We start from the raw sequence: 26,453 nt of genomic DNA on the forward strand, positions 1-26,453 counted from the left end.
CAGATTTCCATTTATAGAAAATTCAGATCCTGAACATTTGCCTCTGTCAATAGGGAACTAAAAGCTGACGCATTTCGTTTGCATTTTGATAATTCTCAGGAGAGATAAATTGCTGACAGAGTTGAAGATTGATCGCCAGGCCGCGCCTCTGGGCATGCGTGCTGCCGGCTGTCAGTCGTTTGCACCAAGGGCCGTGGTCCTCCTGGCTGGAAGAGCAGAGCGATCCCGTGAGCCTCTGGGTTCTTTTCAATGGCGCAGGGCTACGTCGGCGGTGACTGACGCCCATCATTAAGGGTTGGATGAGTGAAGAGCGGCGGGGTCTGAAGGACGCCTGGCCCAGTTTCTGGCAACTGGCAGATCCCGGTGAAATGCTGTAAAATGTTAGGGTGAGTGGCCGTGTTCCTTGTAGCTGGTGCCGAGCCTGAGGCCCCGCACTGACACCTCAGCTGTGGGGAATGAGCCGGTTAATTTCCATTGGAATTTCTTTGGTGAGCTGTTTAAACCCTTTGTACTGGGAGAAATCCTTATTGTCAGTATAAAACGTTTTTGATACCCACATCTGGCGTGCCTCAACTGCTTTATAAAGCATCATGACTTTACTGATTTTTAAAGTTGGAGACAAATCTCAAATGATATTGAAGGACCCGCCCTATCAACGGCGAATCTGCATTCATTTGGATCCATTTTGTTTGCATGGGAGTGGCCGTGAGAAAATTTATGAAAAAAAAATGAAGTTGTCATAGAGATATTGTGCGTTATCGGGTAGTTATTCCATTATTTGACAGTTGTTAATTTATTTGGTACTGCTGAGATAGAAAAATCTATTCTTTACAAAGCTAATTAATCACTGTATACATCCTATATGTGCATATAAGTTTCACAAAACTAAGCTGAGTATTTGAAAGTGGCTTTGCATTTGTAAGTTAATAGTGAATTGAAGTTCTAAAGACTTCGAAATATGAATGAGCTATAGGTGTCAAGGAGCCGCCTGTACTACCATTGTTATAGCAGTACTATGACTTTTTCATTTCCCTGCGTTCACAGCCTTCCAAAGGTTTAGAACCCTTTGCACAAAGGAAAATTTGACTTCTTTTTGAAATAGCTGATCCCTTGCCTGAAACTGCCCAAATACCAGTGATGACTGCTTTGTCCAGTCTCTCTCAGAACCTTGTCTTAATGATATACTACTTCAAATTTTTAAAATTCAGTGCAGTTTATCTACACTTATCACTTTTCATGCAATAAACACCTCATCCAGAAATCTATTTAGTGAACCATTATTGCACTAAACCTGCATATTTAAACTGCACCAATTCCAATATTTGTCCTAGTACAAATGCACATTATGCTACAGTGAATTAATTTGATTTTAACAATATCTTATCACTTACAAAAGTTTGTATTATAAGACAACTTTAAATTCGCACATTTAATTAAAACCACCCTTAATGATAAATTCAGTTAGAATGCAATGTAATTTCATAAACTCCAGGTGATGAATGTTGATATTTTTCAGCATTGTGGGCGATTTCCATTGCTGGTTCTAATGGATCATTAACTTGAAGTGTGCAGTGCTCTGTCACTATCTGAATGCTGAAATATCTCCATTAAATAAATTGAGTTGAACATAATGTAACAGTTACATTCATCCTGGAGTTTTCTCTCGCCTTAATTTTGGGCTGGGGTTAAGGAGTAGAGTTCAAAAGTCATCTCCGTGTCTCAATACCAACTTGCTATGGTACCCTTTTAATGTAAGACAACAAGTAAACACACTTCACAAGAGCATTGTCATCATCAGAATTTGACATTATTCTGTATGAAGATATAAGGACACTAAAAGCTGCAGACATGACATGTACAGTCAAAGTGAACGTTATGGCCCTTCAATCATAGTGTTTCATTCAGTAAGGGAGGCTGATCAAATCTTTGGTTTCAATCCCATTTCACACCCTGCTCTCTTTACACTTTGATTTCCAGTGAAGATAAAAACACCAGGAAACAGTTATGGAAATGGGATGGTTTTAAAAAAATTGCTGAGTGGCCCTTGGTGCCTGAAAGTGTAGCCACCAGTACTGGAAGACCTGAATGTAATGATTTTCTAGATCAGGGTTAGAGGAAGTGTGAATACCTCAATGTTTAGGGCTGAAGGTGTTTGCATAGATTGGGAAAGGCAAAGTTGTGGTGGGTTTAGAAATCTAGAATAAGAAGCATATTACCCAGGCTTTGCTGACTCTCACTGGTTCTCTGTTAAGGTGTTGCTTAGCTAGCACATTAGATAAAAACATGATGGTAAATGTTTTGTTACAACAGCCTTCTGGATGCCACTCAAGTTTACAAAACTTAGAGAGTGGAAGATTGTCTAGTTATGTATTAGTTGATGAAAATCAAAAAGAACTGTAGATTCTATAAATATGAAATAAAAATAGAAAATTCTGGAAACACTCATCAAATCTGCAGTCTGTAGAAAGGCAGTTTCGATGAAGGATCCTGGACCTGAAACAATAGTTTTACTTTCTATGGATGCTTCCAGAGATGCTTCCGGATATGCGGAATGTTTGCAACATATTGTGTTTTTATTCGAGGTAGTCATGAGTAGAAGCAACTTAGTGGAGAAGAGAAAAAGCAATTTAATTTTAACTCTTATCTTCAGAGGTATGTTGCTTGTGACATTTATTTCCTCCTTTCATCTCAGATAAAATACTTAGCTTTTGATTACTGTTCAATAATTTATAATGTGAAAAAGCAGACAATGTCACTTGATGAAAGAAAAGTTTCAGAGGGAGTAGAGCTGTAGACATAATTGCTTGTGACTGTACATAGCTTCAATAATTATTAGTAGGGCGCCCTGCAGCATTGTTTGGGTGCTTTTAACCTCTTGCCTTTTAGTTTCTCCAGTCCATGCTGCAAAGTGATGGACAATCATTCAGTTAATGTGGAATTCTCTCTTCAATTTCGCATTGTCCATGTACATGTGGAATATGAATTTCATCTGAAGGCAGATGAACATTAACCTTATTTGTGTTCTGCCTTTTTAAAATGTTAGAAGTAATTATGTATTTTATTTGATTACTAAAAATGCTAGACAAAAAAGGAAGAATAACTATATTCTAAATTTGCATTACTGATTAATATGATAACTTGTTCAATCTTCAGAAACAGGTTCAATTGTCAGCTATTCAAAAGGTCATTAAAAGTTTCAGAATTTTATGGGTTCAGGTTCCATTATGTAGTTTTGAAAACATTTCACACTTTATGTAGCATCACAGGATTACTGTCTTGTCTGCTTAAGCTTAAATAGATCTGCCATTTACCATGGCAATGAAAAAGGAAAGAAAAAGTGCTATTTATTTGCACACTTTGCATTTTGAATATGGCCCAAAGAGCCCAACTGGAATTAAGTAGTAGTTGTTTTTGCAGGAAGCATAGAACCAATTTGAGTACAGCGTAGTTTTAATGTCCAAATATCCTGGGTTAAAGGATGAATATTAGTGAAGGTTATGGGGTGGGGGGGGGAAATAATTTTTTTTTAAAGTAGTGGTATAAGATCTCTTGTATCAAACAAAAGAGCGTCTTCTCATACTTCCTGTAGTGCTATTGCAGCTGAATGAAAATTGAGTGGGATTGGAATCTTCAACTTGGGGTCAAAAATTGTGTAAATTTAGCTGACTGGCATTATTTACATAAGAATAAGAACATAAGAAACAGGAGCAGGAGTAGGCCATACGGCCCATTGAGTCTGCCCCGCCGTTCAATAAGATCATGGCTGATCTGTCCGTAATCTTAGCTCCATCTACCTGCCTTTTTCCCATAACCCTTAATTCCCTTACTATGTAAAAACCTATCAAACTGTTTCTTAAATATATTTAGTGAGGAGGCCTCAAGTGCTTTCCCGGGCAGAGAATTCCACAGATTCACCACTCTCTGGGAAAAACAGTTTCTCCTCATCTCCGTCTTAAATCTTCTCCCCTGAATCTTGAGGCAATGTCCTCTGGTTCTAGTCTCACCTACCAATGGAAACAACTTAACTACTTCTATCTTACCTCTCCCTTTCAAAATTTTGTATGCTTCTATAAGATCCCCTGTCATTCTTCTGAACTCCAGAGAGTATAGTCCCAGGCAACTCAATCTCTCCTTCATCCCTGGAACCAACCTGGTGAACCTCCTCTGCACTGCCTCCAAAGCCAGTATATCCTTCCTCAAGTATTGAGACCAGAACTGCACACAGTACTCCAGATGCAGCCTCGCCAGTACCCTGTATAGTTGCAGCATAACCTCCATGCTCTTGAATTCAATCCCTCAGCAATGAAGGCCAACATTCTGTTTGCCTTCTTAATAACCTGTTGTACCTGCAAGCCAACCTCTTGCGATTCATGCACAAGCACTCCCAAGTCCCTCTGCAGAACAGCATGCTGCAATCTTTCATCATTTAAATAATAATCTGCTCTTCTATTATTCCTTCCAAAGTGCATGATCTCGCATTTACCAATGTTGCATTCCATCTGCCAGACCTTGGCCCACTCACTTAACCTATCTATATCCCTCTGCAGACTCTCCACATCATCTGTACAATTTGCTTTTCCACTCGGTTTAGTGTCATCAGCAAATACTGCTACGATACGCTCAGTCCCCTCTTCCAAATCATCAATGTAAATGGTAAACAACTGCGGGCCCAGCCTCTACCCCTGCAGCACCCCACTCACCACAGACTACCAACCAGCTCTCTGCCTTCTATTGGTTAACTAATCCGCTATCCATGCTGATACACTTCCTCTGACTCCATGCATCCATATCTTATTTATAAGTCTCTCGTGCAGCACCTTATCGAACGCCTTGTGGAAATCCAAGTATATGACATCTACCTGTTCCCCTCTATCCACTGCACTCATTATGTCCTCAAAGAACTCCAGTAAGTTTATCAAACAGGACCTGCCCTTTCTGAATCCATGCTGCGTCTGTCTTATGGAACCACTCCTTTCTAAATGTTTCGCTATTTCTTCCTTAATGACAGCTTCAAGCATTTTTCTGACTACAAATGTTAAGCTAACTGGCCTATAGTTGCCCATAAAAGTATTTAATAATTTTTTTTCCCTTTAAAGTGACCTCTTTTTACTTCCACACACAAAATTCTGGAGGAACTTAGCATGTCAAGCAGCGTCATGAAGAGAAATGAATAGTTGTCATTTCCGGCTGAGCCCCTTCATTAAGACTAGGAAGAACAAAGGCAGAAGCCAGAATAAAAGGGTGAGGGGTTGGGTAGGAGAACAGGCTGGCTGGCAGACCCAGTTGAGAGGGAAAGATGGGTAGGTGGAGGAGGGAGGGGAAGTGTAAATGGTGTGAGAAACAGGAAGGTAATTGGTAAAAGAGTGAAGAGCAGATGAAGATTGAATCTGATAGGAAAGTAGTCCATATACAAGGAAAGAAATATTACAGTTATTAATGCTCAGAACTAAACAGTGGATCAAATCTCATATTTTCTGAGAATGCAGATGAAGGTAACTTAGCCCATTGAGTTTTTTTGTTGCTCAGATCAACCTCATTACCCAACTTATCGTCTCACCTCATATTCATCTTGGTAGTCTCCAACCTGCAGTACAACATTGATTTCTTTAACTTCCAGTAACTACTGCTCTCTTTGTTTTCCCTTGTATCTCAGGCCTTTTCACACTTTCTCTTTCAACTCCCTCACTCTCAAGACCTTTCCATCACCCACACCTTCCACCCTCTTGTTCGCCACCTCCTTCCTTTTAGTGCAACGGTTACTGTCCCCTCCTATCAGCTTTTATCTTGTTCATTCCTTTGCTTCTTTCACCTGTCAGCTTGTGCTCCTCCCCGCCCCCCACCCTTTTGTTTTGGCTTTTATGCCCTTTTCCAGTCCTGATGAAAGGATTTGGCCCAAACATCAATTATTCATCTCCTTCCATTGATGAACTCTTCCAGCATTTTGTATGTGTTTCTCCAGATTTCTAGTATCTGCACAATATTTTGTCTTTTTCCCCCACACTTAGCTGAGTTTTTGTGAATGTTAATTATTTAATTGATCTTCCAAAATTGTCATTCCATGTCTGTGTATGTATTCATATGAGCAAGGCATTACTACAATGCAAGAATCATCAGCAACACCACTGTGGTGAAATTGATAGGCATGTAAAAGAAAATAGGTTGCCAGATGATGAGCCTGGTGGTAAAGTTGATCTGAGCAAAAAAAAAATCTAATATTTCTTGCTGCCTTAATTTTCTCCAAAGAATAAAATGAGGTTAATTAGGGAGAAAACCCCAGATGATGATGCTTAATTTTTGATGTATCTGATGGCACTGAATTGAGGGACAGTTATTTCTTTCAAATCCATGTTTAAGGTATAAATTTTGGAACAGTTAGCATGTTTTTTTCTTTAATATGTTTTAAATATTCTGATGTTAATGGCTAGTGAGGACTGAAGGGAGTGGAGCATATGAGCTTCATATCAGAATGGAATGGAATCTGGTTGGTATAACTGGTTTGCGGGCATTTAGAAGATGTCTGGTTGGGTATCATCAGCATCCCATTTATCCCTGAGTGTATAGTCATTCATTCCATTAGAATATTATGCCTTAACTTAAATTACCTTGTTGCAAATCCCTGACCCAACGTTCACCAACTGTACCTACAGCTAAGCAGGGGATCTTAACCCTGCTTACTTCTGCGCTTGCTGATCTATCTTTGCTCATCTGGCTGAAGCTAATACCAGCTGTTTCTTTTTTTTTATTTCTGTGACACTTAATACGTCTTAAGAAGATTTGAGTTTATAAATAGTAGGCACTTCTAATGAATGATAATATTAAGCCAAAAGGACCAACTCAGTAGTGTTGTGCCATTTGTAAGAAAGCTGAATATCCCAGGATCAAGGACCACACAGAGAAGCAAATCAAGAATTGCATTGCTCATAAGAAACATTCGTTGAGTTTTCTGGGAATCAGCTAAAGGGATGAGTATATATTAAATATTCTCATGTGTTTCCAACCTAGGATTGCAAGTGATTATGGCATCTAGAACTCAAAATGTCAGGCAAGGTGTGTTATTTGCAGTGGAGGATGAACTTATTGAAGATAAGCAACTTGGTAAAAGAATGCATTCTGATTGCGATGAGACTATGAAAAAGGTGAGGAAAATGTATATTTAAAAGACTGCATGATATTACACATACTGTATTGTGAGAAAACTCATTTGATCAATGGTTATGATTTTCCTTTTTCCAATATGGTCAGTATGTGCAGTACACCAAGCTTGCTTTCTCACCAGTTTCTTCTGCAGCCAGTGCTATGATGTAACCTACAGGTTCTTCATTCTATATTGAGTTTTATCATTGTTTTTCTTCGGTCCTTGTGCTGTAACTTCCAGGTAATATGATGTCCAGATCTTCAGTTGCTTCAGATGTTGTACTAACCGCTTTACAGGCAATAATGGGCTCCCAGTCTGTAGAGATTACAAGTGAGAACCATAAATTGCTTGTCTATGTGTATGGACTAGCAGTGTATGGTGCCTCAATCATATTTGTCATCATCTTTAATCACTTCTTCATTTCTGATTGAAGCATAATCTTTAACATTTTCCTTGCAACTGTGACAAAATATCTATAACAGGTGCATTTGAATGATAATATTTATGGCATTGTTTCTTTAGTGAACTGATTTAGATGCATTTTGATGAAATAGCACCATATGAGATATGAAAAGTGAATTAGAAGTGAGGTTAAACAAATTATATATTATATTCAGCAGACAAAAAGAAAACTAAATGCTTTAGTTAACGATCTTGGAATGACTCTTGATCTCAAAATTTTCTTTAGGCTGTAAAGTTGGCAAATACTTGTATTGTTCAGAAGGATAGAAGAGGAAAAAGCTAATGATTATAGACCCTTGGAACTAGTTACTACAACCTGCAACACAATGAAATAGTTAGACAAATCAAAACCAAGTAGATTTAAAGTTTGATTTAAAGGATGAATCCTGTTGCGCTCCTTCCAACGCAAGTTATAAGTTGGGCATTAGTAAACTAGAAAGGACTTGTACAACTAATTAACTTGTGTATTTTAAAGTTTCTAATAACATAATTTCGATGAGAAATTATGGGTGCTAATTATGAAGTTCCAGAATGCATTGGAAGCTTCTAATTGCAAATACTAACAAGAATGGAATTACTGATGACTTTTTAACTTGGAGGTAAGAAATACATAATGTCTATACAGTTTGATGACTGAGATTAATGTTGGCCTGCAGTGCTCTGAACTGGGGCTTCCGTTACTATATTTATTACTGATGTGAAAGGTGGAATTCACTGATTTGGGTTGTAGAGCAAGTAATGAAGAATGAGTCAGACATTTGGAAAGGAACAGTGATACATTAATGGTTAAAAAATAGCTGAAGGAGTTCAATCTTAGTCCAAAGACTCAGAGCTTGATAAACTGAATGAGGATGTTGTCAGAATTGTAAAAATAAAGACCTGAAAAGAATCTGAGAAATTTACAAATCCATAGACATCACTTAAGGCTAAGAGAGAAATACAAAAATTATTCAGAGGCGAATGGATTTTTAGCTTTATGAAATGAGTTCAAGTAAGAAGAGAGGAGTTATTTTAGAGGCAAACAATTCTTTGTCGGACTAAATTTAAAAATATGGAATTCAAATCTAAACACGTCATTTCTGTCCTTAAAATCCCAACATGCACAGCATATACACTCAGTGGCCACTTTATTGGGTATCTCCTATAGATAATAAAGTGGACAATGGGTTTCTGTTCATGTTCTGCTGCTGTAGCCTGTCTACTTCAGGGTTCAACATGTGCGTTCAGAGATGCTCTGCTGTTCGCCACTGTTTAACATGTGCTTATTTAAGTTGTTGTCACCTTCCTGTCAGCTTGAACCAGTCTGGCCATTGTCCGCTGATCACTCTAATTAAGGTGTTTTCACCCACAGAACTGCCACTTGCTGGATGTATTTTTGTTTTTTTACACCATTCTCTATACATTCTAGAGATTGTCGTATGTGAGGATCTCAGGAGATTAGCAGTTTCTGAGATGCTCAAACCACCTCAGTCAAAGCCTCTTCACTATTCTGTTGTTTGGTCTGAACAAGTGTGTCTCTTGACCATGTTAGCATGCTTTCATGCATTGAGTTGCTGCCATATGACTGGGCTGATTAGATATTTGCATTAATGAGTAAGTGTATCTTATAAAGTGACCACTGAGTGTATTTGCCAGAATAATTCAAGAATAAAATCATGAAAGCATCTGATAATTGTATTGTGGAGATTTATGAAGGGTTAAAATTATTTAATTGATTCATTAGAGTGGATCAAAATTGTTTATTTTGATGCCAATTTGCAACCCAAAAGTCAAAAACTTCAGAATTATAGGTGGAGTAATTTACACAAAGACAATAATAATGAAAACTTGAAACTTTCTTCCTATGCCTGTTGAAGCTAGGTTATTTGAAAACTTCAAAACTGAGAATCTTCATTAGAATATGACCCTAAAGTACAAGAAGTGGGGGGTTCTATGTTTCATGGTAAACTCTTTGTGGTTCTTGGATGTAGCAGTCTTGTTCTTGCGACCTGGAACATCTAATGACAAGATGCCGTCCATTCCACTTACCGTGTGAATTCTTCTGTGATCCTCACCACTGTTCAAATACCACCAAAGGCTGATGTTAAGCAAGCACTCTGTGTTGAATGCTACGATAGGCAAATAAGAAGCAGCCTACCCCAGTGCCTTTCAAATCATTGCCAGGGACTTCAATCAGGCTTGCTGGAAGAAATCTCTGCCCAATTATCAACAAAATGTAGCACCAGGCGTCCTAATACATTCGACACTATTAATAAGAATTAAGAATGCCTCCTGTTCCATAGCTGCAATGCATTTTGGGATATCTGTTCATCTGCCTGTCTTACCTGCATACAGGCAGAAGCTAAAGAGCAAAGTTCCAGAGCTAAGATCAACAGAGGAGGTTGAGGGAGGCAGAGGAACAGGTACAGGATTGCTTCGAGTTAGTGGACTGGGCCATGTTCAAGGACTTATCAGAGGATCTGAATAAATGTGCAATGGTTGTCAAGGACTTTATAGTCAGTCATGGACAACTATGTCCCCACAAAATCATTCAGCGTCTTCCTCAACCAGAAACCTGCCTGAGCTAAGAGATCTGTTATATGCTGAAGGCCTGATCAGTGGTGTTCAGGTCTAGTGACCAAATAAAATACGAGGTCCAGTTACAACCTCTAGAAAGCCATCTAACATGCAAAGTGATAATTCCTGATCAAACGAATCACAGAAGGATAGTTGTAAGCTGTGACAGGGCTTGAATGCTATCACCTCCTGTAAATGTAAAACAGTGACATATATGACAACAAGGTTTTGCTCCCAGATGAGCTCATTGCCTTTTTATGCCTGCTTTGACGGACAAAACATGGAGGCACCTTCATGAACTGTATTAGCCCCCAACAACCTTGTGATTGCAGTCTCTGAAGCCAATGTGAGATCATCCTTCAGGAGAGTAAACCCACAGAAAGCATTTGGCCCAGATGGGGTACCTTGCCATGTGCTAAACAACTAGCTGGAGTGTTCACTGATATTTTTAACCTCTCACTTGGGCAGTCTGTGGTACCCATCTTCTTCAAGCAGGCCCAAGGAGAACATGAACCTGCCTCACTGACTATCGTCCAGTAGCACTTACGTCCACTGTGATGAAATGCTTTGCTTAAACTATTTCAGCGTTTAAGAGAAGTTTGGATAGATATACGTATGGTAGGGGTATGGAGGGCTATGGTACCGGTGAAGATCAATAACAGTAGGCAGTTTAAATGGTTCTGCATGGACTAGATGGGTTGAAAGGCCTGTTTCTGTGCTGTACTTTTCTATGGCTCTGACACGTTGGTGATGAAGCAAATCTACACCTGCCTGAGGAACGACTTAGATCCACTCCAATTTGCCTACCATCACAACAGGTCACAGCAAATGCCATTTCATTAGAATCAGAATCAGGTTTATTATCACTGGTATATGTCGTGAAATTTGTTAACTTAGCGCAACAGTTCAATGCAACATATAATATAGAAGAAAGAAAACAAGTAAAATAATTATAAATAGTCGATTACTGTAAATTTTTAAAATCCTGCAAAAAACAGAGATAATATATATTAAAGTGAGGTGGTGTCCAAGGGTTTAATGTCCATTTAGGAATCACATGACAGAGGGGAAGAAGCTGTTCCTGAATCGCTGAGTGTGCCTTCAGGCTTCTACACCTCCTACCTGATGGTAACAGTAAGAAAAGGACATGCCCTGGGTGCTGGAGGTCGTTACTAATGGACACTGTCTTTCTGAGACACCACTCCTTGAAGATGTCCTGGGTACTTTGTAGGCTAGTACGCAAGATGGAGCCAACTAAATTTACAACCCATAAGCTCTTCACTCAACCCTGGCACATCAGGACAATGAAGGTGCATACATCAGGGTGCTTTTCATTGACTACAGCTCTGCATTCAACACTATTATCCAATCAATAAGCTCAATGACAGGGGTTCCTAAGCTGTTTTATGCCATGGACCAATACCATTAAGCAAGGGCTCCATGAACCCCAGGTTGGCACCCTCTGCTCTAAGATCCAGGCCTCTGTATCTCCTTTTGCAACTAGACCCGCGATTTCCATAACTTGCAGACCCCAGTCAGTTCAGATTGGCAACAACCTTTCCTCCACAATCTCCATCAGCACAGACGCTTATGCTTAGCCCCCTGCTGTACTTACTGTATATTTATGACTGAGGCTAAGTGCAGCTCCAATGCCAATTTTAAGTCTGTTAAAGCTATCTTTATCATTAGTTGAATCAAAGGTGGCAATGAGTCAGCATATAGGAGAGAGATTGAAATTCTGGCTGAATGGTGCCACAGCAACCACCTCCCAGTTAATGTGAGGAAAACCAAAGAGGTGAATTCTGTACAGAAGAAGCAACCAGAGGTCCATGAGCCAGCCCTCATCAGGAGACCAGAGGCGGAGAGAGGCAGGAACTTTAAATTTCTCTGTGTTATCATTTCAGAGGATAGCGTCTGTCCTGGGTCTAGCATGTAACTGCCAAAGAAAGTGCAGCAGCTCCTCTCTTAGAGGTTTGCAAAGATTTGGCATGTCATCCAAAACTTTGACAAACTTTTATAGATGCATGGTGGAGAATATTCTGACTGGTTGCGTCTCAGCCTACTGTCCTCGAGAGGAAAAGCCAGCAAAAAGTAGTCGAGCAACACACATAAAAGTTGCTGGTGAACGCAGCAGGCCAGGCAGCACCTCTAGGAAGAGGTACAGTTGACGTTTCGGGCCGAGACCCTTCATCAGGACTAACTGAAAGAGGAGCTAGTAAGAGATTTGAAAGGGGGAGGGATGGAGCCAAGAGCTGGACAGTTGATTGGCAAAAGGGATATGAGAGGATCATGGGACAGGAGGCCCAGGGAGAAAGAAAAGCAGGGGCAGGGGGAGCCCCAAGGATGGGCAAGGGTATAGTGAAGGGGACAGAAGGAGAGAAAGGAGAGAGAGAAAAAGAATGTATTTATAAATAAATAGCGGATGGGGTATGAGGGGGAGGTAGGGCATTAGCGGAAGTTTGAGAAGTCAGTGTTCATGCCATCAGGTTGGAAGCTACCCAGACAGAATATAAGGTGTTGTTCCTCCAACCTGCGTGTGACTTCATCTTTACAGTAGAGGAGGCCGTGGATACAGTTCAGTCCGTGGGTTAAACCACCCCCTCTCCGCCCACTATTGAGCACATCTATGAGGAGCTGTTGCAGGAAAACAGCATCTGTTCACCAAGGCCCCCTACCATCCAAGTAATACTCTCTCCTGACTGCTGCCGTTGAGGAGGAGGTGCAGGAGCCTCGCGTCCCACACCACCAGGTTTAGGAAGAGTTATTTGCCCTCAACCATCATGCTCGTGAACCAGAAAGGATGGCTCTCTCAACTTCACTCACCCAATGCTAAACTGATTCTACAACCTATATACTCACTTTCAAGCACTCTACAATATGCGTTCTTGATATTGTTTATTTATTATTATTATTATTATTTTGCTCTTTTGTCTTTGTATTTGCAGTTTGTTGTCATTTGCACATTGATTGTCATTGATCCTGTTTTGTTTCTTTGCACTTACTGTGAATGCCTGTAAGAAAATGAATCTCATTAGTATATGGTGGCATATATGTACTTTGATAATAAACTGACTTTGAAATTTTAACTCTTATTTTTTGGATCACTTCTCCAGTTCTGATGATCATTCTTAGAAATGCAATTCTGTTTCTTTTCTCCACAGAGTGCTGCCCCACTTATTGAACATTTCCAGCACTCCTGTTTCTATTTCAGATTTTACTGCCTGAAGTTTTTTGATTTTCAACCACTAATCCAGAACACTGGTCTACCAATCAAGAAAACAGTTCAAATCCTGCCATGGAAATCAAAAAACTACAGATGCTGGAAATCTGGATTGAAAACGGAAAATGCTGGAAACACTGAGCAGATGAGGTAGCATCTGAGGAAGGAAAAGTGGCTAACGTTTCAGGTGTGAGATCAACAGAACTGGAAAAAAACAAAAATAGGTTAGTTTCCAGTAAATGGGACATTGCAGGTAGACTGGGTGGTATACAGGGTATTTAACACAATGACCTCATCAGTCAGGGCATTGAGTACAGGTGTCCCCCGCTTTTCGAACATTCGCTTTACGAAACCTCACTGTTACGAAAGACCTGCATTAGTACCCTGTTTTCGCTTTCAGAAGGTGTTTTCACTGTTACGAAAAAAATCGCGCGATAAAAAGCCGTGTGCGCCCCGAGCAGCCGCTGTCCCCTGGATTCGGAACGGCATTGCTTTAACACGTTGCATTGAGCAGCCGTTTGCAAGATGAGTTCTGAGGTATTGGAAAAGCCTGAAAGAGCTCGTAAGGGTGTTACATTTAGCGTAAAACTAGACATAATTAAGCGTTTTGATCGTGGTGAACGATGTAAGGACAAAGTGAGTTTGACTTGTGGAAGCTGATGAAGATGATGTTGAAGAGGTTTTGCCATCCCATGACCAAGAACTGATAGATGAAGAGCTGATGCAATTGGGAAAGGAAAGGATAACAATCGAAACCGAATGCTGTAGCGAAATGAACGTGAAGCCACTGCGTGAGATTTTCGCTGCAATGGTAATGTACGACTTTAATTTTGCAAGGGTACGTCGGCTTAGGGGATATTTGCAAGATGATTTCAGTCCTTACAAAGAACTGTATGATAGAAAAATGTGTGAGGCTCAGCAGTCAAGCAAGCCTTCCACATCAGCCATAGCAGATGAACCTCGACCTTCAGACATCGAGGCAGGCAGTCATAGGAGAAGATGAGCGGCCTGCTCTAATGGAAACAGACAATGAGATGACACCCCAGTGTCCCACCACCCCAACACCCAAGCCGCGGACAGATACAGTACCAATTCGCGGAGAATGCAGCAGTAGCCGGGAGACACACAGCACATCTTTAAGAAAAAAGCCAAAATAAACGTTCTAATTAATTAGGTGCCACCGCACATGTAAATGTCGGCCCAGATCAGAGGCGATGCAATCGGCACTGATCTGAGCCGACAATTACGTGTCGGGCGGCACCTAATTAATTAGCATGTTTATTTCGGCTTTTTTTCTTAAATATGTGCTGTGTGCCTCCTGGCTACCGCTGGACCCCTGCATGCCTCGCGGCAATGTATCACTCGGCGGCCTAGAGGGTGGGGGCCACTGCACCACCCAACCTGTGACGACTCAGCCTAACACACCATCATCAGTGTCTTCCCGATTCCCGTAAGTGATACTACACTGTACATACATTATTTCTACTTTATATAGGCTGTGTATTTTTACATGTTATTTGGTATGATTTGGTAGCTTCATAGCTTAAAGGTTGCTGGAGAGCGCTTGCGCTGTGTTTCTGCCGAGAGCGCTTGCGTGAGATTTTCGCTTCGGCGAACAGTGCCGGCAATGATTATGGAAAAGTATTTCTACTTTATATAGACTATGTATTAATCATATCATTCCTGCTTTTACTATATGTTACTGTTATTTATTTTAGGTTTTATGTGTTATTTGGCATGATTTGGTAGGTTATTTTTGGGTCTGCGAACGCTCACTAAATTTTCCCATATAAATAAATGGTAATTGCTTCTTCGCTTTACGACATTTCAGCTTACGAACCGTTTCATAGGAACGCTGTACCTTCGGATGGCGGGGGAAACCTGTATAGGAGTTGGGACATTATGTTGCAATTGTAGAAGTCATTGATGAGGCCACACTTGGAAGTACTGTGTACAGTTTAGGTCACCCTTTTGTAAGAAAGATGTGTAATCTGGAAAGACTGCAGAAAGATTTACAAGCATGTTACCAGGACTAAAAAATTATAGGGGGAGATTGTCCAGGTTACGTCTTTTTTCCTTGTAATGTGGAAAATGAATGGTAACTGTGTAGAAATGTCTAAAATTATGAGAGACCTAGATAAGGTGGACAGTGTCTTTTTTCCCAGGATGGGGAGTCCAAAACTAGGGAGCTTAGATTTCAGGTGAGGGGGAAAGATTTAAAAGGAACCTGAGGAACAAATTTTTCATGCACAGGCTGGTGAGTATATGGAATGGGCTGCCAGAAGTGTTTGATGCAGGTATGATAGTATCATTTAAGAAGAACTTGGATAAGTACATGGAGAGTTGGGGTTTAGAGGGATGTGGGCCGGACACAGGGAATTGGGACTAATTGGGTGGGTAATGTCGTTGGTATGGACCAGTTTGGCTGAAGGGTCGGTATCCATGCTGTATTGCTCTGTGACTTGTAGATTAGGATAGGATGAGTTTGTGTATTATAGTGCAATTTGATGGGTTAATTGGCACTGGAAGCACATCATGCTTCTTTCTGCATTCTGTTATTGCTTTTCCCTTGTATTAGCTCGAAGTACTGATGTGAAATAATCAGTTTGGAAGCCATGCAAAGAATAAGATTTTTTCTGTCTCTTGTACATATAGCAATTACAATTATGTACAGCTAATGGCAGGGTTATGGGGCATGGCCAGCAGACAAAAGGATCCTAAAAGAGAAAAACAGTCAAAATCTCAAATGATGACTTTTTTTAAAAAATGAAAGCCCAGTTCTATAACAGACAGAAACAAAGTGAGTATTTAATGCTGGAAGATTTGATACTGCATCCAGAAGGTTGCACTGTGCCCAGCTGGATAATGAGGTGTTATTTTTCAGGCTAGCATTGAGTTTCATTGTAACAGTGCAGGAGGCCATGGGCAGATAGGTCAGAGTGGGGTAGAAAATGGAACAGCAGGTAAATGGAAGGTTAGGGCTACTGCTGCAGATTGAAATCAAGTGCTCTGCAAAGTAATCTACATTTTATTTTCCCAATATAGAGGCATCTTGCTCTCTCTTTCCCTGCCATTTCCAATAAGACTCTCAGTCTATCATTGAGGCACCCTCTTGCAGATGCTGCCTGACCTGCTGAGTATTTCCACTCTTTCTTGTTTTTACCAATCTTTCTGTAGGTGTGGAATTTAAATGTAGTTAATAATGTGCAACTTTTTTCAAAAATAGTTATTAGTAGTAATGACCACAAGATTGATCTATTAACATAAACCTTGTCCAGTAGATCTGATAATGCCAGAGAGGCTAGTGCAATCAAAGATTAGTAAGCCATTCTTTATGAAAAGTAATTAAAAACTACAATGTAATCATCTATCCACTCCTTGTTTTTGTTTATTTTTATTCACTCCGCTTTAAGGTGTTCATGATGTTGCTAAATCATGAAAAACCTTGTCTGTCAATAACACCAGTTTGGGCATAAATCCAGGCTGGTTACTTAAATCAGTTGGTTGCTGCTAGCCATTAATGTCATTTAAGGGAACAAAGCTTCCATGTCTCCTTGGCCTGGCCTTTGTTATCTGTAGGCCTTCCCGATCTTAATTGCCCTTTTAAGATAGCCAAGCAAGCCATTTGTTATATCATAACCAACTACCATGTTTGGACTGTGTTACGTACCCCGTAACTGGGTTGCCAAATCAGCAGAAATGGATCACCCAGTTGGAGTCTGGATTACTAGAACTAAGAAAGTTTTATTAAAGAAACAAGCAACACAGTAATCGAAAGGATAATAAATGCAACAGTTCAGCAATGATAACCACACATGTGCACAGAATTAAGATAACAGCATCAATCAAGCTCTATCGTTGTCTAGGGGTAAATGACCAAATTTCAAAGTGACACAAAAGTTCAGTCCAATTTAGTTTAGTTCGCAGTAATCGTTGCCATGGCGATGGACAAGGAGGAGAGAGAGAGAGAACGGGAATGACTGATCATTCAGACACGGCTTCCACTCACAGACCGGCGATATGGCTCACAAGCAGCTTTCCGGGCGGGTCCTTGGTGATGTCACCTGAGGTCACCGACCGTGACCCCTCCTCCAGATGCGGTCGATCCTCTGCAGTGAACCCGGCACCCAAGCAAGGGCGGACACACACCGGGTTCCCGCTGATCGTACCTTTCCACCCTGTGCGTTGTCCAGTACTTCCCACCGACTTGTGAGAGATGCACCGCTTCCAGGGTCTCGTTACCTCGGGTGTCGTGTGTGTCCTGCCTTAGCGAACCTGTCCCTTTTTATCCCCCTGCTGGGGTATCGCCTGTCCATCACTTCAGACAGTTCAGGGTTCAAAGGGGGAGCCGCTCCAGACAGCACTGTCTACCGTCCCTTCATTACACATCTCCAGATCGCCTGTCCATCACTTCAAACAGTTCAGGGTTCAAAGGGGGAGCCGATCTTGGCAATACCCAGACTGATGGCTCCTTCATTAACACCTCCACATGCTGCTTCATGTTCCTTATCTCTCCATCCCCCTGAGGACAGGTGGCATACCAACTGCTGATGCCACTGGTGCTAACCCAGGCCAGCAAACATCTTAATTTTATGTGTATTCTCGTCACACTTTCCCCCCTTTAAGGATTTTTACCGGGAGGTAAAAATTACAAACATGAATGCGTTATTTGATACACGCACAAATATACATCTTTATCAGCTATTTGGCTAACACAGCGAGTTTGAGGTTGTCAACACCTTGACAGACAGTCATCGCATTTTCTGTTCCTTTTACATGTGTTATTAATAATCCCTTAGACCAGGCTCCAACTCAGCAAACTTCATAGTGGCCAAAAACACTGATGAATTTCGATCAATGTAACCTCTCATTTGGTTTTGTCCCGGACCACAATAACAAGGGTCGTCCCATTCCGACTCAGTTTTCTCTCGTATGGGCTTAGTAGGAGGGGGTGGGGTAGTGACCGCAGAGTTATTGCAAAACTTCCTACAGTACCCCACCATCTCCAAGAGCCTTCTGAGGGCCCTCTTGTCTGTCGGGGTTGGGAGGTCAGCGATAGCCTGCACTGTAGCTTGCATCGCTGCCAGCTGCCCCTGTGTCACCACAATTCCCAGGTAAGTGACCTTCGTGTGGCCGAATTCATTTTTTTCAAGGTTCACTATCAAGCTGGCTTCAGACAGCCGTATTAAATTGCCAATACACACCTCTGTGTTCATCAGCCCTTTAGTCACTGAATTACTCATTATATATGGATGTTGTTTGCTAGGCTGCCCTATTGTGACAGACATCACCCAACGTCCCAGTTCTTTGCATCGCCTCGGGACAATCAAGCACACGGGTGCGAGTCGTTTAATTAATTCTGCTAAAGATTCGCTTTGTTCGGGGATTAAGGGAGAGATCTTATCAGTAGACCTGACCAAAACAATAGCCTTCTCCCATCTAATCGATCCCATACTAATCATTTCAAAATGGTTGTTTCCTCTTATCAGGGGGCCCCTAGCTTCATTGATTTCCACGCTAGCACCGACTAGGTTTGTTAGCATATCAAAAGCCTGTGACCGTCTCAGTTCGCGTCGGTCATGATCAATAACATCCTTCCCCCTGGGCAGCCGGTAAACCTCTTTCATGATTCCACCAACTGTTTCCTCCAGCACCGCAAAATGTCCACCGGGGGGTACCTCGTGGGCCATGTTATCATCCCCATAACTCTTTTGCACCACCCCCCACTCACGGTACTTGGTCTCCCTTTCTTCCTTAGCACTTCCTCCTCCGCACAATAGCCTACTAGTTCCCTTGTTAAAACTGCGTCAGAGAGAGCTGCCTCCGCCAAAACCATCAGCCCCTCGTCTCACTCCTGCGTCGGCACAAATTCTTTCCTGGCTACTGCTACGTCTGTCCCAGCTCCCTCACTGCCTCTTGTCTCACTACACTCTTTCTTTCCATTTTCTACCCTCTTCTCGCACAAGGTTGGCAGAAACGTGTCAGCTAAATTTACTACCGCAGCCCCATGATGAACCTGTGAGTCCATGGGCGGGGCCTCACTGCTGGCAGGCTGACCTGTCAATCTCACGACTGGGAACACGATTCCCCCGGCGATGTCATTACCGAGAACGACTTCCACGCCTTTCATCGGTAATTCGGACCTCACCCCGATCGTGACTAGTCCAGAGACCAGGTTGCTTTGTAAGTGTATCTGGTGCAAAGGGACTGACTCTGTCCCTTCCCCAACACTTTTGACCTCTACCTCCCCAGTCTGGATCTCTGAGCTAAACTCTAATACACACTTCAGTATTAGTGACTGACACGCTCCCGTGTCTCTCCAGATCCGCACTGGAACTGGTTTTAACCCCTCCTTAACTGACACCAATCCGGCCGAGATAAACCTCTCGCGCCCTTCCTGAACTTTTTCAGACCTGTCTTTCCCTAGCGGTTTGCTTAACAGCTCGATACAGCCATTCAAAATCGCTGTTTTTCCTTTTCCCGTCTCCTCCTTTGGGGCAAAGCACCTGGACGCAAAGTGTCCGGCTTTCCCACAATTATAACAGACGACCCCGGGAGACTTCCTACCAGACTGCTCCCGGTCTACCTTATCCTTTTCACTAGTCCCCGCTTACTTTCTGACTTTTCCGGCGGACTCTCCCCGCCGTCCTGACTACCCTTCTGGTAGCCTTTACTCGGGGCAAACTTCATTTTATGCGTCAACGCATACTCATCCACTAACTTAGCAGTTGCGGCTAACGTGGCTGCCTCTTTCTCATCGAGGTAGGGTCTCATACCCTCAGGGACACAACCTTTAAACTGCTCAATCAGGATCAGCTGTAGCAGTCTGTCATAATCCCCCTCTACCCCCTTCGAGGCGCACCAACGCTCACAATATGTCTGCATCTCACGGGCAAACTCCAAATACGTGCGGTCCCACTGCTTCCTCGCATTCCGGAACCTCTGCCGGTATGCCTCCGGGACCAGCTCATAAATCCTGAGGATGGCCTCTTTTACCACCTCATACCTCTGGGCATCTTCCGCGAACAAAGCGGAGTAAGCTTCTTGGGCTTTCCCTTTCAGTACTCTCTGAAGTAAGACAACCCATTTATCCCTCGGCCAGTCCTGACTTATAGCCACTTTTTTGAAGTGGAGAAAGTACCGATCCACGTCGGTATCGTCAAATGGGGAAACCAGTCTAACCTCCTGGGTCGCACGGAACCCTCCGCCTTGGTTCGGCACGAGCCCCTGCTCGGCCCTTATCTTTAACTTCTCCAGCTCAAATTCCCTTTCCCTCTGTTTCTCCTCTCTCTCCATCTGTCTGTCCCTCTCTTTCTCTTCTCTCTCCAACTGTCTGCCCCTCTCTTTCTCTTCTCCCTCCAACTGTCTTTCTCTCTCTCTCTCTCTCTCCTTCTCTTCTCGCTCCAACTGTCGTACCCGGAACTCGTGCTCGAGTCTCAGTTTTTCAAGCTGTACCTGTACCGCGTCTCCAGCAGGTTTTTCAATGGACACCACTCCCAGCTCGCCTTGGGGAAACACACCTTTAGATACATAGTGCTCTACAATAGCTCTGTGTATCTCCTCTCTCCTCATTGTTGACTTCACCTTAGCAAGATTCAACCATTTGGCCACAGCTACCAATTCCGATTTCCTGGCATCCTCTAATGCCTCCAAGGTCGGCGCCTTTATAAATTCCTCAGCCTCCATTTCTGCTGTTTGTCTTTTCTTTCTTTCGGGAATTTTAACCCAACCAATTTACTCCGTCCCAAATTTAGCGTTCAAAATCGCGGACGAGAACCCCACTTATGTTACGTACCCCGTAACTGGGTTGCCAAACCAGCAGAAATGGATCACTCAGTTGGAGTCTGGATTACTAGAACTAAGAAAGTTTTATTAAAGAAACAAGCAACACAGTAATCGAAATGATAATAAATGCAACAGTTCAGCAATGATAACCACACATGTGCACAGAATTAAGATAACAGCATCAATCAAGCTCTATCGTTGTCTAGGGGTAAATGACCAAATTTCAAAGTGACACAAAAGTTCAGTCCAATTTAGTTCAGTACACAGTAATCGTTGCCATGGCGATGGACAACGTGGGGGGGGGGAGAGAGAGAGAGAGAACGGGAACGACTGATCATTCAGACACGGCTTCCACTCACAGACCGGCGATATGGCTCACAAGCAGCTTTCCGGGTGGGTCCTTGGTGATGTCACCTGAGGTCACCGACTGTGACCCCTCCTCCAGATGCGCTCGATCCTCTGCAGTGAACCCGACACCCAAGCAAGGGCGGACACACACCGGGTTCCCGCTGATCGTACCTTTCCACCCTGTGCATTGTCCGGTACTTCCCACCGACTCGTGAGAGGCGCACCGCTTCCAGGGTCTCGTTACCTCGGGTGTCGTGTGTGTCCTGCCTTAGCGAACCTGTCCCTTTTTATCCCCCTGCTGGGGTATCGCCTGTCCATCACTTCAGACAGTTCAGGGTTCAAAGGGGGAGCCGCTCCAGACAGCACTGTCTACCGTCCCTTCATTACACATCTCCAGATCGCCTGTCCATCACTTCAAACAGTTCAGAGTTCAAAGGGGGAGCCGATCTTGGCAATACCCAGACTGATGGCTCCTTCATTAACACCTCCACATGCTGCTTCATGTTCCTTATCTCTCCATCCCCCTGAGGACAGGTGGCAGACCAACTGCTGATGTCACTGATGCTAACCCAGGCCAACAAACATCTTAATTTTATGTGTATTCTCGTCACAACTGTAGCTGTTGAAAGTGAACTGTCACCACCTTTTGCAGGGAAACTAAAAATGTTCAGTAAATACTGTCTTCCTATCTATGGCTAGCTCCCGGAATAACACATAGGGCACACACAAGACAAGATCACTTTGGATAGTGACAGAATCTGTACCTTAATCCTTCTCTAAAATTTGGGTCCTTCAGTATTGAATTGACATCTCTGTATTGAAAGAACAACCTAACATGGGAAGGTTAATTATGTTTTGGCACTATTTTGCATAACTCATTTTCTTGTTATCAAGGAGCAATATCAGAATCAGGTTTAAAATCACTGGCAGATGTCATGAAGTATGTTGTTTTGCGGCAGACGTACATTGCAATAGCAAATTTTAAACTGTATTTATACATACACAAATTAAATAAGTAGTGCAAAAAGACAAAAAAATAAAAGAAAATAGTGAGGTAATGTATATGGGTTCAACGTCCATTCAGAAATCTCATGGCAGTGGGGAAGAAGCTGTTCCTAAAACATTGTGTGTGTCTTCAGGCTCCTGAACCACCACCTTGATGGTAGCAATGAAAAAAAGGTGATGGGGATTGTTAATGATGGATAGTTCTGTTAAGAGACCTTCATGAGACAGTGATATTAACAGCACAGTGGGCAGAAGCAAATACTGTTTTTAAAAAAAAACACCTACAGAAGTATGTAACAATATGTTTACTGTCTCAGATTTTTTTCAAAGATTCAAAGTTTACTTATTATCAAAGTGTGAAAGCAGTATACAACCCTGAGATAAGTCTTCCCCATGGACAGCTACGAAAAAGCCATAGAAAACGTTCAAAGAAAAACATCAAACCACCCCCCCACGTGCAAAAAAAATTGTACAAATGGCAACCAAAAAGTGAGCAAAAAAAAAGAATATAAAACCCAAAATCAAAAGAGTCCAATATATTCAGTTCAGCTCTGTTCATTATCTGTAGGCCGCCCCGATTTAAAATTGCCCAAAATAACAAAAAAGGAGTGACCAGAAACACATCACAGTGTGAACTGCAGATCCAATCCACAAACCATATTGATTAAATCTTGCCGAAGACCCAAACTCTGGCACCATCCTCTGACAGCATTGAGGAAGAGAGAATCAATTTGAACACAGAGACCTTCCTTTGGGAACAGTGAGAGAGAGAGAGAGAGAGAGAGAGACAGGCGCGTGCAGATACCTTCCTCCAGCAGCAGCGAGCAAGGGGCTGGTAGAGGGAGCTGGACACCCGCTCGACCTCCGCACTCGCCTTGATGATTTCAATCTTCTTCAGCGCTTTAATAGGCGAGAATTGGAGTTTATCATGGGCTTGTGCCCAATCTCCAGGCTTCTTGCCCTCAGCCACACCATTTGCTCGAAGCCTCATGGAAAACCCTCAGGGACAGCAGAGCTCCAGATCAATCAATCAGCCCAAAAGCAGAACACCAAAATGTAGATCGCATGCTCCAACAGTAGCAGAACCACATTTGAAAGAAAAATAAGACCTAAAAGAAGTGAAAGTAGTAGTTTTGTGAACCATCTGGAGGATGTCACCCTTGGATTGTTTGCTGGCACCATCTTCTTTGAAATCTGAAACCCCTTGATTAACTTCCAACTTTTAAATAGGTTTTTCCAGTCATCTGAAGGTAGAGCGTTCCCATGAAATGGTTCGTAAGCTGGAATGTTGTAAAGTGAAGAAGCAATTACCATATGGGAAAAAATTTATGAGCGTTCGCAGACCCAAAAAATAACCTACCAAATCATGCCAACTAACACACAAAACCTAAAATAACAGTAACATATAGTAAAAGTAAGAATGATATGATAAATACACAGCCTATATAAAGTAGAAATTCTTTTCTGCATCATTGCTGCACTGTCCACCGTAGTGAAAATCTCATGCAAGCACTCTCGGCAGAAACATTCTCTCCAGTAACCTTTAAGCTATGAAGCTGCCAAATCATACCAAATAACACACAAAAATACACAGCCTATATAAAGTAGAAATAATGTATGTACAGTGTAGTATCACTTAATGGAATTGGGAAGACAGCGCACTGATGATGTGTTAGGCTGAGTCATCGGAGGTTGTGGTGGTGGGACACTGGGGTGTCATCTCATCGTTGTCTTGTTTCCATCAGGGTAGGCAGGTCATCTTCTATGTCTGCCTGCCTCGATGTCAAAGGTCGAGGTTCGTTGTCTGATGTGGAAGGCTTGAAAAACGACGGTATGCTTGACTGCTTAGCCTTGCGCATTTTTCTATCATACAGTTCTTTATAAGCACTCAAACCATCCTGCAAATATGCCCTAAATCTATGTACCCTGTCAAAATTAAAGTTATATTTTTCTGCAATCATTGTTGTGATTTGCAGCAAAAATCTCACGCAGTTGCTTCAGTTCAGTTCCTGGACGACTTCTCTTTCAGTCCGTTCACTACTGCATTCGGTTTCAATTGATATCCTTTCCTCTTCCAATTGCACCAGCTCTTCATCTATCAGCTCTTGGTCATGGGATGCCAAAACCTCTTCAACATCATCTTTGCCAACTTCCACAAGCCAAACTCACTTCACCTTTACTTTGTTCACCACGATCGAAACGCTTAATTATGTCTAGTTTTACGCTAAATGTAACACCCTTACAAGCTCTTTTAGGCTTTTCCAATACCTTAGAACTCATCTTGCTAACGGATGCTCAAAGATGCTCACAGGCACGTATTTAAGCAATGCCAGCTAGAATGCAGTTCTAGGGGAGGAGCTTGGCTGCTCAGGGCGTGCACTGACTTTTTTCGTAACAGTGAAAGCACCTTCTGTTAGTGAAAATAGGTAACTAATGTAGGTCTTTCGTAACAGCGAGGTGTCATAAAGCCAACGTTTGAAAAGTGGGGGACACCTGTATCCTACCTTGCCTCAAGTGTGTGGTGTTTTGAATTTTGATTGGCTTATAATTCAGAATTTCCTTGTTCATAGAATTAAACCTATTTAGGTTAAAACCAAGGTTGTCATAACAATAGTCTGGAAACGTGTACTTTGCGACCATCAAGAACTATTTACCTACTAACTGTACCCTAACCCATTTAATTTTTCCTATTTTCTCTCAACTAAACCCCAGATTCTAATGCTGTTCCACATCCTAAGAGTAGTTTACATTGGTGAACTGAAGTGTCAACCTACATGCCATTGGGATGTGGGAAGATACTAGAGGATCCAATAGAAACCATGTGGTTGCAGTGGGGAGGGGGACAAAACATCCTTTAACTTTATTCTGCATTGTTTTTTTCATGTTCTATTTCAATGCACAGATAATATGAAATGTTCTGTATGGATGCCATGCAAAACAATTTTCCACTGTTCCTCAATACATAAACCAACTTAATGTCTAAAGATATAATACGAGAGCATTCATGTGGAACATTTTCAAATAAAGTCCTATGAATTTTAGGTTCAATTTAAGATGTACAAGCAAAATAGAAACACAAGGCTACTATGCTGTTAGCATATCTGTATTTCAAAACTTTAGCTGGAAACGTCATTGAAAGAACAGTGTCATTCATTCAGAGTATTCAAATATTAAATGGTTTTTATTTTAAAAAGGACATGTTTGTCCAAACTTAGACCAGTTGTCGACTGCTTTGAAATAAACTAGGCTATTCATTGTTATGCTAAAGCATTGTACTTGGTTCTTAGAATTTTAAATAAGATTCCCAGTTTTCTACTTTTATGGTGTGTCTTTGGAAGCTGTATAGATATTCTCACATTATTTTTAATTATACAAGTGGAAACTTTGCTACCTGATGCTAATCCTGCATTTCCTTGGTGTGTCTTGTCAGAATGTGCTGTTTAACGAAGTCAGCTAGGTTAGCTTTTCCTGTCATTGTATTTTACGTAATTACAAAAATTCCCATCCCCTCCCCCATGGAAAGTAAAATAAATCTTTCTACGACTTTGTATGCAGTCGTAATTAAAAGTTGATTATTGATGGGAGACAAAATCCCTGAAACACAGAATCTAAATTTTCATTTTCATTGATGTTCACTCAGGAGGACTTAAATTTCACAATTTTATAATTTCCGAAGTTTTTGTATTTCCCTTAAAATTCTAGAAGCGTCGGTTATTTATGGCTCTAATAATAAAAAAAAGTCAAGCTGCAGACAGTGAATTCAACTGACTTAGTATGCTCCATTTATGAAAACCACATATTTGCAAAATTATTTTTAGTTTCCCAATTTTGCATGTCTGTCAGGTTGTTTATTTTCTTTGTAATGTAACACATTTAAAACATGAGGATAGAAAAGCAACCAAGGAAGCTACTTTCTCAAATTTGTAAATTCATAATGTCTTT

At 41.7% G+C, this 26,453-nt stretch overlaps 1 protein-coding gene across 1 annotated transcript in view; it reads left to right on the plus strand.

Moving 5' to 3' along the window:
- Positions 1-203: 203 nt before the first annotated feature.
- katnbl1 (katanin p80 subunit B-like 1) overlaps positions 204-26,453 on the plus strand; it is a 39,641-nt gene continuing 13,391 nt past the window's right edge. The window contains exons 1-2 of the mRNA XM_072266710.1: positions 204-386; positions 7,003-7,136. Coding sequence (XP_072122811.1) covers positions 7,017-7,136 — 120 coding nt within the window. The 5' untranslated portion in view covers positions 204-386; positions 7,003-7,016. The remainder of the gene's footprint in view (positions 387-7,002; positions 7,137-26,453) is intronic.

Source organism: Mobula birostris, chromosome 1 (genome assembly GCF_030028105.1).
Source record: "Mobula birostris isolate sMobBir1 chromosome 1, sMobBir1.hap1, whole genome shotgun sequence".
Classification (NCBI taxonomy): Eukaryota; Metazoa; Chordata; class Chondrichthyes; order Myliobatiformes; family Myliobatidae; genus Mobula; species Mobula birostris.